Source organism: Monomorium pharaonis, chromosome 2, assembly GCF_013373865.1.
Source record: "Monomorium pharaonis isolate MP-MQ-018 chromosome 2, ASM1337386v2, whole genome shotgun sequence".
Taxonomy (NCBI): Eukaryota; Metazoa; Arthropoda; class Insecta; order Hymenoptera; family Formicidae; genus Monomorium; species Monomorium pharaonis.
The window spans coordinates 16,420,246-16,434,670 of NC_050468.1; the positions used below are offsets into that span (position 1 = coordinate 16,420,246).

Genomic DNA, 14,425 nt, shown 5'->3' on the forward strand with positions numbered 1-14,425 from the left:
CACACATAATATAAACATTATAAACACATTTTTACCATATATTTACTATTAAACTATCTGGTTGATTATTAAATAACTATTTGATTTTTATTTTTGTATTGAATAAGAATAATACGAAAGTTAAGTAAGCAAAATTCACAGTCAAATAAATCAATATAAATGTCTCAACAAATTTAGGAGAAAATACGGACCAAATCATATGGTTGTGAATGATTATATTAAAATCATCAAAAGAATCAGTTTCTTAATATAAATATTATTTTGCGAAAAGTAATTATACACAAAAACTTTTCTTTGCAAGGAATCTTGCACTCAGTGACATACTCTCGCGTTATAAAGGCACGAGAACTTTGATAAGCAATTTTATAAACAATTAAAAAAACCTTGTAGTAACTCTTCAAGTTTTACATCACAAATGTGGAAAATAATTTCTATATTATTAAAATAATCTTAAATTTTTAATCTGAATAAAATTCTCACAAAACATCGAGCTCTAATAACAAAAAAAGCTTGATGAGTATTAATGTTTATTAGTATTCAGAAAACTATAATACTAATAATAATGTACCTTGTCTACTACTAATAATAATCTTTGAAATTTGAAATTTTTCTACGGAGAAAAAGTGTGAACAAATTTATTCTTTTAACAAAGAGTTGAGTTATTATCTTAATTAAAAATACTCTATGAAAATAATAATTTATATTTTTATATATGTACAGCTCGTATTTTCTTTATTCTCGCGGATTTTATATCTTCTAATGTCAATTAAAATGACATATTTCATTTACAATTAAAATACATATTTCAAATATTCAAATCAAATTTAATGTTCTGTTTTTCGAAAAGTCAAACGTACATTGCACTCATGATAAATCGTTGTATTTATCCTACACTGTGCAAGAATTACATACGCAAATTATTAAATTCTTGCATATTGTAAGAAGGGCTTTATGCAAAGTTTCGCGGAATCAATCGCGCCCTCATTCGAGACGTAATTCGAACAATCTTCCTCGAGAGCAGCAAGCACCATCGCCGTGACTTTGCCGCATTAAATTGTAATGTAATACTCTATAGATTATTGAATTCAGCTATGAAGAGTCAGGTCACATCATATTGGATTTCGTCCTATAATTAATTACAAGTGTATATATACTCTCCGAATAACCTTTTTATTCGCTCTGGTAATAGCACGAGGATACGTGGATGCCTTCGATGCATCCCTAGGATTCATTAAATTCATTCTGCATAATCTTATAATGTAATCTTCTCATCGAGATACATTTTCCACATAAATAAAAGAAGTTTAGATTGATACATAATATATTGTGTCTAAAAGTATTCTCAAATTCAGCGGAATTCCTCTTAAAGTGAAGGAAAGGTAATTCAGGAGAGAGTCTGGGAAACTTGAGCAATAAATTTTTAATTAGAAATAGAAAGTTCCGTGACATGGCAAACTATATAATTTTTATCTTCTTGCTAATACTATTTTACGTAATAGCATGTCAAAACGATAATTCGGCTGTAACTGGGCGGCCTTCTCTCTGTCAACATGTTGCTCGATAAAATTACACAAAATTTCTGAGCCTCTCCGTTATTATTCGAGATAAAGTCGCGATTATCATGTTCTTCAAGATGTAGGAATCTGTACTACTCACTACATAAAAAATCTTTTACTATTCTTTTCCGAAAGGTGATTCGCTCGTATGATATTTATATGTATAAAAATTAACGAATTGTTTTCGCCGATAAAGGTCTCAGCCATAATTAAAGAGAAAAAAATAAAGAGCTAATGATGGAAAAAGAGTGGTATATAGAGTAAGAGAAAATAATTTGATTAAAGATTCAAATATGCGTGAGTGAACAGAAGTTAGAAATGGTCAATTTTGTTTCAACCAAATAGTAGAACGACAAAAATGCAATATTTCAATGTGATACGATAATTCTGATATTCTCAATTGGATGTAAATCGAGTTCAAATAAAAGAAAACAAGCACGTTACTTATTTTACATTTTGATTTTGTACAAAGTGCATTCAAGATTTGCCACGGACCTCATCTCGACTCCGCCCGAAATGAATTATTGTATCTACTTTGTCGTATTTATTTTGGCGTTAAAACATGCCTGATCTATTCCATGAATTGACTTTTCAGTTTTCTATTTTCTACGCTCTTGCGCTCTTGCGCTCTTAAAAATGTATGTAATTTTTACTTTAATTTTTAATTATAATCAAATTTAAATTACTGCATGGTACATCGCATGGGTAACACAACTTGCTTTTTAATATGCATCAGTAAAGCATTTTCTAAAAAATTAATGTTATAAAAATTCTTTCATGTTATTTTATGACTAATTATGGATTAAATGGTAAATATAATATTTAAAAATTAATAGTTTTTATTATCATCCGATCAAACAAATACTTTCCTCATTGTTATCAATATTACTTTATGCAATTATTATTTGCAAATTTTAATGCTTTATTAGAATGTTTACTTATTAAAAAAAAACTAATAAAGTAAAAAATAATAATCTAAAAAATTATAAAGTTGTTTCATGGAACAGATTTCTAATCGCCCATTTAATAGTACCAAATTGACTAGGTTTAATGAAAGCAATATCAAAGCAGGTACTTGATAATATGACTCGATTGGTCGAAGAAAAGTGTAAATTGGTCAACGAACGATTGCATTTGGCTATGAGCATCGCAATTGCGGCATCACGTCAAAGATTGAATTCTCTTGCACCAACTGGATAATTGTGATATACGCTTGCTCAGACACAACATTATTAATCTTTTAGATACTCTTTATAAAATCTTTTAAATATTCTTTAATTTTTACAATTCGGTGTTTTATTCTGTCGACATTATTATATGATAATATGATAATTTAGAGAAAAATTAGAAACATATTATTCACAATTAAAATCCTAGTCCAGTCGGTGCAACTTGTCTTAAGTGGCAAATTACGACTCTTTCGACTAATTGAAAGGATTATAGAATTATCAAGCGAGAACAGTCGTTACTCACTCGCTAACGATAACTAACTTTTGGAATAATACCAGAAATACGTGGATCAAGGCTAAAAGTAATACAAGAGTAAATTAAGTAGTATAGAAGGAGAAAAAGGTAATAGTAGTAATAATCTTCGTGCAATTCATTTGCGATCGATTCTCGTCTATCACGTAATTTTCACGATACAATTCTTGTCTATATTGGTGTGAAATATCGACCGTAAATCTAGGCGTCACGAAAGTCGACAATCGTCCTGCGACTCGACATTAAAATACAATGACGATTTATTAATCACGCAAAAAATCATGATAATATACGCGCGTGTTCTAAGCATTTAAATTTTCTAAAATATTCCTCCTATTTATGTAAGATATAATGATGCCTTCCGCGTGAGTCGCACTCTCGCGTGATATGATTAAAATGGTCGTATTTCTATAATATATATATATATATAATAGACTCTCACCGTAAATTTTCTCTCTATTATAAAATTATTCACGCTCGATCGCTGAGCGTGACGCTACGTAAGAATCGAGTGCATTATACATTCTTGTCGTATTCTCGTTTCGCATTCTCGTCGAAAATGTATGAAATGAATAACAGACACAAGCATTTATTATGAATCGTGATTTCAGTTTACTAATTATTAATTGTAAGTGATGTAATTATAAATTAAAACATAACTATTTATTTAAAAAGTTTATGTTCTCTCTTTTACTTAATTAAAAGACAAATTTAAAAATAAATAAAATTTATAACAATTTTTAATATATATATTCTTTTTTTAATTTAAAAGTATTTTACAATTTCCAAACTGATTTTATAATGGAAAAAATAATATAAATTTGTAGTAAATTTTATTATAAGTATGCTTAAATTACAAATGATTCAAAATATGTGCTTGCCGTCACGCAAAGCACTCCCTTTTTTTACGTGCCGTTTTGCACTAACTTTATATGAACTACTGTCTGATGAATGAAGTCGGAGACACGGATGTCGGTACGCTAGAGGCGATCTAGAGAGCAAAACGTTTTAAGAACTAGCTGCTAATATAGCACGAATTATAAAAGTAAAGTACATCAAAATACGAAGCCCGCAACACATTATATCACTTTCTAATAACAGAGTTGTATATATATTAATTTTTAACTAACACGATTTTTTTACGATTGTGATTATTAAGATCTCTAACAAGATCCTTCATAAATAGAAACCATATTCTTCAGAAAATTAATGGGTTGTATCACAGTTACGATTCGATATACCTGTGTTCATCAAATGTTAATCGAAATTGCTATTTCGAAGCGAAAAGAAGTATTATCATAAATTGGGGTGGGAGTAATTCAATAAGATTACGTAATATATTAATTTTATTGTTAAATAATATGTTAACACTAAAACTAAAGTAAAGAATTTATCCTTTAATATCAATTATTATTTCATAAAAATTGATTACTGTAAGTATTCATAAATATAGTTAATAGTCAATTTAAAATAATTTTAATATTAGTATTAGTAAATTGCATTAATAAATGTTATTTACTTACTAAAACTTTTAAATTTATATATTTAGATTTGAGAAATATGGGAACTATAATATAGAAATAAATTCTAAGTCAAATTCTAAGTCAATCAAAACTAAGTTAAATAAGTTGAAGTAATCTCATCCCAACTTATTTTAAATATTACAAAGTACCTTCTGTGTGACGCTGCGCAATAGTCATCAATCAGTGGTTAATTTCATCGAAACACCTTGCTCTCCAGCCGTCTCATTCATTCGGCTTGGTCAGTCCCACGAAACATGTTGTTCAATTATCCTGTGTTGATCCGTTACGGCCACTGTAAGGACGTACGTCATTCTTGATGTCACCCAGCCTTAAATGCCATGTGGGAACGCTACAGCCACTTATTTCGTGCCACGCCGGAGAGCCTGCGTCCCCACATTAGGTTATATCATACTATTGTCCCTTGTATGTGCTGCGGATCTTGTGTGGTACCCTGCAACTGTGGCGATTGGCAGGGCGAGCCCATAGAGCACTGAAGGGAGGGTGGATCATAGAGACCACCTAAGGAGCCACCAAGGCCCGCGCCAAGACTGGGTCCCAAGGCTGCGTTAAGTTCTGGCATGGAGGGCAGACCTACGTCGAGGATGCCGGTGTTACTGGCGCCGCCACCAGCCTGCGAGCCCTCCTCTGGCGGTGTTACCTCCAAACCGATTGAGCCGTTCAAGGCGATCTTAATAGGATTATGATTGGAGGGATGTGAAAGCGCACCCAGACCGATGTCTTCCAGACTGCTTTTCCGCCTGGTCGTCATGGTCAGGCCCTGCCTCAGGGAATTACTACGTCGCAGCAGTATATCGTCGACCACTCTCAATGAGTTCGAACGACCGCGCAGAGTGCCGGCTACGGTAGGACTATCAGGTAGAGACAGCGAATTTGACTTAGTCGTGCCCAGGGGTGGTGCCCTGGCCAAACCTATGCTGGAACCGCGACGACTACCCGGACCGCCGGTTTGTAGACCTGCGGCCGCTACCGCCGCGCTCATCTGCGATACCAACTGCGCCGAGCAGAAACTGATGTTGCTCTTGCGTCGAGAGTTGTGCCGCTCGAAGGTCTTCTGTGCGGAGAACGGACTGGGTCGCACCAAATAGACGATGTCACCCTCCTCGAGTTTCAGATCACAGCTCGGGTTGATAATCACGTAGGAGAGGCTATTACGCTTCTCCGACACGTCATCGTAATCGGCAACGGGCAGATTCAGCGATTCCATCCGCGAGCGCACCAGGTTCGCAATTTCCGCTCGTTCGATCTGCTGCGCGTGGTTGTCGCGCGCCTCGTCCCCAAGACTCACCGAATACTGGCGGTACATGAAAAAGACGATAAAGTATTAGTATATAAATCTGCGCTCGTTAAAACAGATGTATTCTATTGTGACGATCGGTAATATCAATAAGATGGTCTAAATAACGGTGTCGATTATTCCATCTTATCTTTTAATTTCGCAATCGTGTAATAAAGTAGTGACATTAGTATTGTGCGTTCGAGATTACGTGTTCTTTATAAAGTGCAGGATAAAATATAGAATTGTAGTTTTTTGTTGGGCATTGCAATGCAAATAAGAGACTTTTTTAAAGATTGCAACGCTTTCTAATGTACCCTTGTCGTGATTTGTTGGTTGTTCTTTATAAATGTTTATAAGCTTTGAAAGAAAAGCCAGTTAATGTTCTCGTATAATTTATCAAACATTATAAAGTCAATTGCACAAATATGTGTACATTTATCCTCTCCGCATGCAACAAGTGGTTTGATGCTCGTGGCTTTTACGCATTACAAAAACCATTATTACCCCACTGTTACAGCCACCTTTTCAATATCGGCTGAACGCCACAATCGATTGTTCTTAAACCTAAACAATAGATAAAACCGCCTTCGAAGACGATAAAAAATTCCTGATGTGAGTATAATTGATCTCGGGGATACAACATTTCGCATGCGCTGCTGTGCTGCGGCAGACGAGTCTGGACGTCCATCGAATAGAGTGTGAGTGAGAGAGAAGAGGAAACAGAAAGAGAAAAGTATGAAGAGGCAAAACAGTGATGAAATAGAGGCAAGAAATAGAGTATACAAGATAAAAGTATACAAGATTCGTAAGGAAAGAACAGCCACCACGTCGACGTTTTACTCACAGCAGATGCACCCTTGTCGCGGGTGGCACAATTCGCAAGACATGAAGCTGCCGCCGAATGACGCACCTTGTACGTCACACCGACGCCTGTGTCACTTTCCGCGTCTGAGTCGCCCTGTTAAAACGATAAGCAATTCTACCCTTACTAATGATACGCATCGCACCGATGCCGCGGTTTCGCACAGCGCCGCGCCGTGTTTCGCATCCGAGTCCAGCGCGTTGCTGTGGCTCGATATAACAATTAGATTCAATCGCCTGCTCGACTTCTTCCATCGAAGTAAGTGCTTCTCGCTGAGGACGCTAATGCTCAAAACGAGCGCTTTGTATTGTATTTGTCGGAATGATCTATATACTTCTAACTATACTTTTAACTATAACGTCAATAAATCGTTTTTATTTTCAAAAAAAGTTAATGTCTATCAAAGCATACACTAAGAATTATACATATTTCAAATTATAACTGTTAAGGTTCTATTCTTTCGTTATTCCACTATTTTATACGTCGAAGGTTAAACGAAAGCTGCGTCGCAATCGAGCATACTAAATCTAACACGATGCAAGTTTAAAGACGCAAAGACCAATGAATTGGGGAGATAACGTGCTATGAAAGTTAGTTCGTCAAAAATGCAACGTGTCGCCTCGTTATTTATGCGCGGTAGGCCGAGAAATGCCACGAGAAAAAATGGGGCAGAAAACGAAATCAAAGGAAGGAGCGAGAGCACAACCATGCGCTACTCATAGCTGTCATTCAAAAGATTTTTCCTGTCTTTATAGAAAGTACAAGTAACAAACTCTACTTTGTCTAAATTTTTCCCTTAATTAGAGAAATATCATGTTATACTTACGTGCGAAGAGTCAGATACAGTAGTGTCCTGTGTCCTGTATATTCCAATTGGAATTTCGCAGGTAGTCGAACAGAGTTTTTGATACAATCTGCCATACGTTCTAATCCACATGTCATCTTTCGTTATACGCATCTATAAATATTTTCATTGTATGTTTGTCAATAATATATTAATAACAAAATGTAGAATTAATTTCTTTATAATTTCTATATAGAAATTGATTAAATACACTACAATAAGGTCTTTGACTTCTTCTAATCCTGGTATTTCTTACTTTTATGTATATTAATATCGTGATTCTTTCATAATAGTTTTGTTACACACACATACACACACAAAATTTTATAATAAAAATTACTATGTACGATAGTAGCTGCGGATCATAAGAGATTTCAGAGAATTATACCATAAATAGTGTAAATACTACGGTAACTTGCTAAAAAACACGAAAATTAAAATTTTTATAATTTCTTTCTCCTGATCCGTGCTTACTATTTACCATAGTAATTTTTACTATAAAATTTTCTGTGTAGATACACAGTTCGATATCTTAGTGCTCACGAGAATACGCGATTGGTAGGCTCGTACTGTGATGAGGATATTTCATACTTTTTTCCGACATAGCCAAAGTTAGGGAAAATCTACTAAATTTGGTAGAATACTGTTGCGATTGGACTTTTTTAATGTACATTTAATTTATTGCTAGTTGTACATTAAAAGTAGCTCAAAAGTAGCTTTTCTATTAAAATAATAAAAAATAACAAAAAGTATTTTAAATAGTTGCTTACCGACGTGAGAAATCCAGATCCTGGTGCTTGATCGACTCCCAACAACAGTCTTACGAATGTTATCACGTAATCTTTGACGAACGCTTGATAAAGTAAAGTATCTAACATCGAGGCGCTGAAGACACTACCGGCGGCGAACGGCAATCGGAACATATACGATATGTGAGATCCTCTTTCTTTTTCCCTCTGCAAACATTATCAATTATCAATTTTATTTATTTATTAATATTATCCGGCTGCTGCATATATACAACCGCTCCTAAAATCTGTTATTCTCGGTTTTCTGTCTCTCTTTCTTCTATATACACAAATTTTTCATTTTTCGTTTAAAATGCATCCCCAGTGTGTCAACATTTTCAGTCAAACATGGAAAAGCAATACCAATTTTTAAGTGCTCCAATAAATATTTCTAGCAAACAAACGCAAGCATTTATAACGCCTACACTACATATTGATACAAAAAAATTCAAAAAATACGTAATAACGTATTTTACGTAATTAAATAATTATGTTTTGATATTGCCTTATTTTAAGTAATAACTTAGAATAAGGCAATATCAAAACATAATTATTTAATTAATATTAATCATTTAGCAATGGTAAAAGCTATTTTATAACGTCATCAAAGTCTATCAAATAAAAATTTGCTATCTGATATGCCTTACCCATATTACACAAGATTTATGTATTTGATTTATATTATATTTTATTTCGGCAGAAATAGCTGTTTTATTTTTTCCTATAATAATTTTAATTAATCCTGATTAAAGTATTAAAATTTATGATGGATCGACTTTAAAATCAGTGTATTCATAATTAAACATTATAAACAATTTTAAACATTATAAATTTTTGAGAATCTACATCTTATTGTGTAGCATAAAAACGATTGAAATAATTTTACTTTTCTTTCATACAAAAGAAATGAAGAAATGAGATACAAAGACGCTATTGTGCACTAATACAGCATATTAAAAAAGAAAAGGAAAGGGGTTTTCTTTTCCCTTTTAACGTAAAATTTTCAACTAATATTTAAAGTTATAAGACTTATACTAATATTAGTATTATTAGCCTAATGACATTCCGCAGCACAAAGTTAAAACAACTATTGTTTCACGTAATAATATAAATTATTTAGGTAAACAAGATATAAATAAATTATGTTGATTAGTTTTTCTTTCAAACCACAAATAATAGCTGTAATTAAAGTTATTTTAACAATATACATAACTTCAAACAACATATTACGTTACGCGTCGTCAATATTTATATAATTCACTCTACATAATAATATAAAATTCATCTATAATGATTATTTACAATATAATTTTCTAATAAGCACGCGTGTCACACATCTTGCAAAAACGATGTATTTGCATAGATATAAAAAATGCCGGATAATTGCCAAATAATGCGGATTATCTGAATGTGTCATGCTTTAGATATAAGGCAGAAAAATAAAGTATGTGTGTTTGTAGGAAAAAATATTTATAGGTATTTTCAAGGATTCTAATCTATTAAGCGGTATCAATTTCAAGGCATGAGTCACCATGCTATAGCATCCAATTTACGATAAAAGAGTACTAAAGAAATAGCTATCGATATATTGAGTGCAATGAGACAGTAAGTATAAAAGGTGATCAGTTCATCGTGACCCATGCATCGATACCTATAATGCGGCTACTTATAAAATGTTTATAAAGTTGTCAATATTTTTCATGTTCTCATCGCTCTCGTAAAATATTTTGCGAAATAATTATGTAAAACTATTTCTATCTCTAAGAACTTAAAATTTCTTTTATAAGAATTTCTAATTAATATATGTACGTTTTTGAAAATGGCTATTTATAACTAATTGATAATTAATCATATATGCAAATAAATAAATTGGTAACTAATTATAAAGATACAATACATTTTTTCAGTAATTTGCATATTTGATGAAAGAAATCCATTTGTTAGAGATGATACTCATATAATGACTAATCTAAAAAAACTAAAAAAATATGAGACGCTAGTTATAACGTAATTATGTGCTACGCATTCTATCTTCTTAAAAAATTATTCTGTAAAAAAAATTATATCTTGGATTCTTCCATGTTAATATTGCGGACGAAAGAATAAAGTCAAAATACGATGGCGTTGGTAAAGTTGACAAGCGGCGCGACGAAGGTGCATGGCGGAAAGCAGCACTTAGAGCAAAGTGATTTCCGCGCGGAGCGACTTTACTCTCGTAATTTCTTCCCGCTTCCAACAGCGCGGCTTTACGAGGCCGGCGATCGCAAATCTCGGGAAGCGTCCTTTTAAGTTTACCGCAACCTCGCTACATCTACCAAAATTAGATTTGTATAACAGCGAAGTAGGACAAAATAGTTTTATAAGTTCAAGCCGCAAAAGCGTACATTTTGTTATCAATCTGTCGATTGGTAAATCATGAATTTTACATGATGTTGCGCAAAAATATTAACTTTGTGATTGATATGGTATTTTTGGATCAAATATGTTGAATATTAAAACCAAACGCGGGAGCGACGATAACATTAGAGATGTTTAGCAGTCAATCGATCAATCAATTCAACAATCAATCAGAGGTTGGAGAATGAGTGATATCGTGTTACCGGAGAGCCCATCGGAGGCTCTTTGGAGTAGTTGTCATCGGTAGTAGCACTGAGGAGTACCTTTTCCATTTTGCTGAGGTGCAAAGCATACTTGTCGTGTGCTCGGAACTGCATGAAACGCATATTGCTCGACTGGGACAATTCTGTTATGCTCTTTATGCTCGGGAAAAATCTATCGAAGAAACAGAAAATAATCTCACGTAAAATAAAATATATATAGATAATTTTATATAACTTTATTAATAATTTCTCCTTATATCTGTTGTTATTATGAACAATACTTCTTGATTCTCATTTTTTCTTTATGTAACAATTTTTATAATTTTAATTTTACGTTGTAAATGTTGCTATTTTAATGTTACATTGTTAATAATAAGAAGATATTAAAATAAATTGTAAAAGAAACTATTAAAATATATAGATATTATATTAAAATAATTTACTATAAAATAAGCAGCAACACATTTTTACGCCCGATGCTCAGTTATAAATTAAAGTTATAATTTCTGATCAAAACATTCTTTTAGTCAGATCATTTTTATTGTAAATGTAAGCACTTACTTAAACATTGTTTGTACCGCAACGATTGTGTTGCAATCAGCCAGGGTGTCCTCCTCGGCGGAATTGTTGAGTTCCTTGTTTACGACTACGACGTTTTCCGCCAAAGTGATACCAGCTCGGAGAAGGTCGTCTAAGCAGTCAATAGAGCCGCGCATCCAGTAGACTAACGGAAAGTAGGACACTGCGTCGAGAAACGCGATTTCCGGTTTTCTCTCCAGCAAAAGGATAATCGGATTTAACGATGTTTTTGACCTGACAAACGTATCTGGTTATTAATTAATTGTTTCCCATGGTAACTGTATTAGTTGACAAATTTTATTTTAAATTATTTTATTGGCAGCATTTAACAATAGTCAATAAAAGCGGCGTGATTTGTGATTATTTTCCATCATTATTGAAATCATATGTGGAATTATTTAAAACATTCTTAAATAATTTCTTTTTTAAAGATGTTAATATATTGTGTAACAAGTACGGCTATTGTCCATAAGTGCAGGAAGTGCATTCACTTGCACCAGTAGGTAACAGCCAATCAGCACACGTCACACACAATAGTTTTTGTTACCTCTGTGTCGAAGTGTGGTCTTTGAGTGTGTAATGACAGATAAGATAAGGACCACTTTCGGTGCACAGGTAGCGAAAAAATGTATTTAAATTTAATAATAAATTTAGCGTTAAAAATGCAACTAGATGTAAAAAAATTATATGCCATTAACATTGTTAATTAATTGATTAATTATATGATAAAAAAGTGATAATCGCAAAGAACTTTTTTGCTTGTCACAAAAGAATAAATGTATAAAATTAATTGGACAGTATAAATTATATATATAATTTGTAGTAAATTGTGTATATTACAATATTATAAATGTAATAAATACCTAAAATGCGCTCTCAATGGTATTATAAAGTTATAAATTCCATTGCTAGCGTAATCCGCTGCTAGTATAATAGTTTTATTCTGCCAATTATACTCTTTGGCGTTTCTATAACTGCAATGCTGGCACACCTAATAAAACGGCAAAAAGAATCAAAGTGAATATTAAAAATTAATAGATTTATCATAATTTTACGGTTTCCCGAGAAAGCTTGCAGAATAGAACATACCTGAGCCAGCTGAAGGCAACAGAGAGGTTTCTTCTCTTTAAGAAGATAGCACAAGGTTGGCGAGACTCCAATAAAGGGTGAAACTGGCGGAAATCCCTTGACGATCCTACAATATTGTTAAAATGTGATTATTTTGTCCTGAAACTTCTGCGTGTAGATTTCGGCGCCGTGTGCCGAATGTCTTATTATTGAATGTCACCTGGGAATGGCCAAGTGATAATACGACTATTTGGGAAGGCATATTGTTGACGTAAAGATAATAAAGCTTAAGTGAACAGATATTCATTCTTTTTCTTTAGATTTTTCTTAAAATAAATAAAAGTTGAGTTAATTTTTTTGTTATAATTTACATATTGGTTTAAACGTATACAACAACACAAGAATTTATCTAGGAAATATATACGTTGTAAAAAAATATGCAGCTTTCCGTGAAGAAGAGCTCGACTTTCTCAAATGCTATTTACCGATTATAGATTTTCAGTTCCTTGAAAGCTAGAGCTAAGTCGTTTGAAAGAGAAGAAAGGGTGCAAGTCGTTTTACATTATATTCTCGGATTTCCTGAGTACCTTCGTGTCACGCGATCCAAACTGTAAATAATGTTCAATATTATAATGTCTGGGATAGTGCCTAACCGAAAGTATTTATCACGCTCATGATGTTATTATGTTGTTATGTTCTTAATAGAACCATAAATAAAAAACCATATTATAAAGTAATCAGGTTAAAAATGTTTAAAAACCTTTTACAATAAAATTAATAATATTTAAAACACAAGTTTTAAGAAGTGTAGAATTTTCAAATTTATTTTTAATCATTAATTTATTTTTAAAGTAACACAACAAGATTAAAATTATTTATTCTGAATTTAACGCATACGTTGTTAATTGTATCATATTTCAAATTTAATATTATTTTTGATTAATTTTAATACGTAGCTTTTTGAGAAAAAATGTTTCATATAAAAACATATAAATATATATAAAATATGTTCACATATATTTATATTAGTTTTCTTTTTTTTATAAAATTTCTGTTTAATATATAAAATTAATAGTCATACTAAAAAGACAGAAACTAATAAAAAAAAATAATTTTCGCATTGTTTCTTTTAAAAAAGCTAAGTAAAAAAATTATCCATGTATAATCATATATATTCCGGAATATATATAATTCTATGTGAACAATTTTTCATACTTAGCTATTTTAAAAGAAGCAATGCGAAAATTATTTTTTAAATTAATTTCTATCTTTTTAGTATAACTATTATTTTTTTATATTAAACAGAAATTTTACAAAAGAAAGAAAACTAATATAAACATATATGGACATATTTTATATATATTTATATATCTTTTTATATGAAACATTTTTTCCCGGATTGTAATTAATATTCATTTAACATATAAATAATAACACAAATTAAAATTTGATTTATTTTGATCCAGCGTTAAAAAAAGCTGCATATAACACAAATATTATATAATTACAGAATTATTAACAGCATTTTCTGTGAAACATGTACTTACGACGTCGACCCCTCTTCAAGGAGCAAATCTCTAAGTTTAGATAAGACATACTATATACATAAACTATATTGTAATTGTGATAAATATAAATTAAAAAATGAAAATAAACTGAATGTATTTTAATAAATAAATAAGCAAATGGAGATGTGTGTAAAAGCGTAAAATAAGAGACTCACCCTTTGAAGCTGCTGGACGGAAGTCGTGCGGCAAGACGGCAGTGCACAAGGACGATGCAAGAAGGAAGACATCGAAAACATCCATGAGGACATATAAGGTGTC

General features: G+C 32.1%; 1 protein-coding gene across 19 annotated transcripts in view; it reads right to left on the reverse strand.

The window, feature by feature from the left end:
- Positions 1–808: 808 nt before the first annotated feature.
- LOC105837723 (potassium channel subfamily T member 1) overlaps positions 809–14,425 on the reverse strand; it is a 213,675-nt gene continuing 200,058 nt past the window's right edge. For 8 of the 19 annotated variants that reach the window (XM_012682753.3, XM_012682751.3, XM_012682758.3 and 5 more), the window contains 9 exons: positions 14,323–14,331; positions 12,621–12,726; positions 12,395–12,522; positions 11,514–11,765; positions 10,953–11,124; positions 8,335–8,520; positions 7,547–7,678; positions 6,703–6,816; positions 809–5,873 (listed from right to left, as the gene is read on the reverse strand). In XM_012682753.3, coding sequence (XP_012538207.1) covers positions 4,968–5,873; positions 6,703–6,816; positions 7,547–7,678; positions 8,335–8,520; positions 10,953–11,124; positions 11,514–11,765; positions 12,395–12,522; positions 12,621–12,726; positions 14,323–14,331 — 2,005 coding nt within the window. In that variant the 3' untranslated portion in view covers positions 809–4,967. The remainder of the gene's footprint in view (positions 5,874–6,702; positions 6,817–7,546; positions 7,679–8,334; positions 8,521–10,952; positions 11,125–11,513; positions 11,766–12,394; positions 12,523–12,620; positions 12,727–14,322; positions 14,332–14,425) is intronic. The other 11 variants (XM_012682759.3, XM_036283240.1, XM_036283241.1 and 8 more) reach the window with 7 other exon arrangements.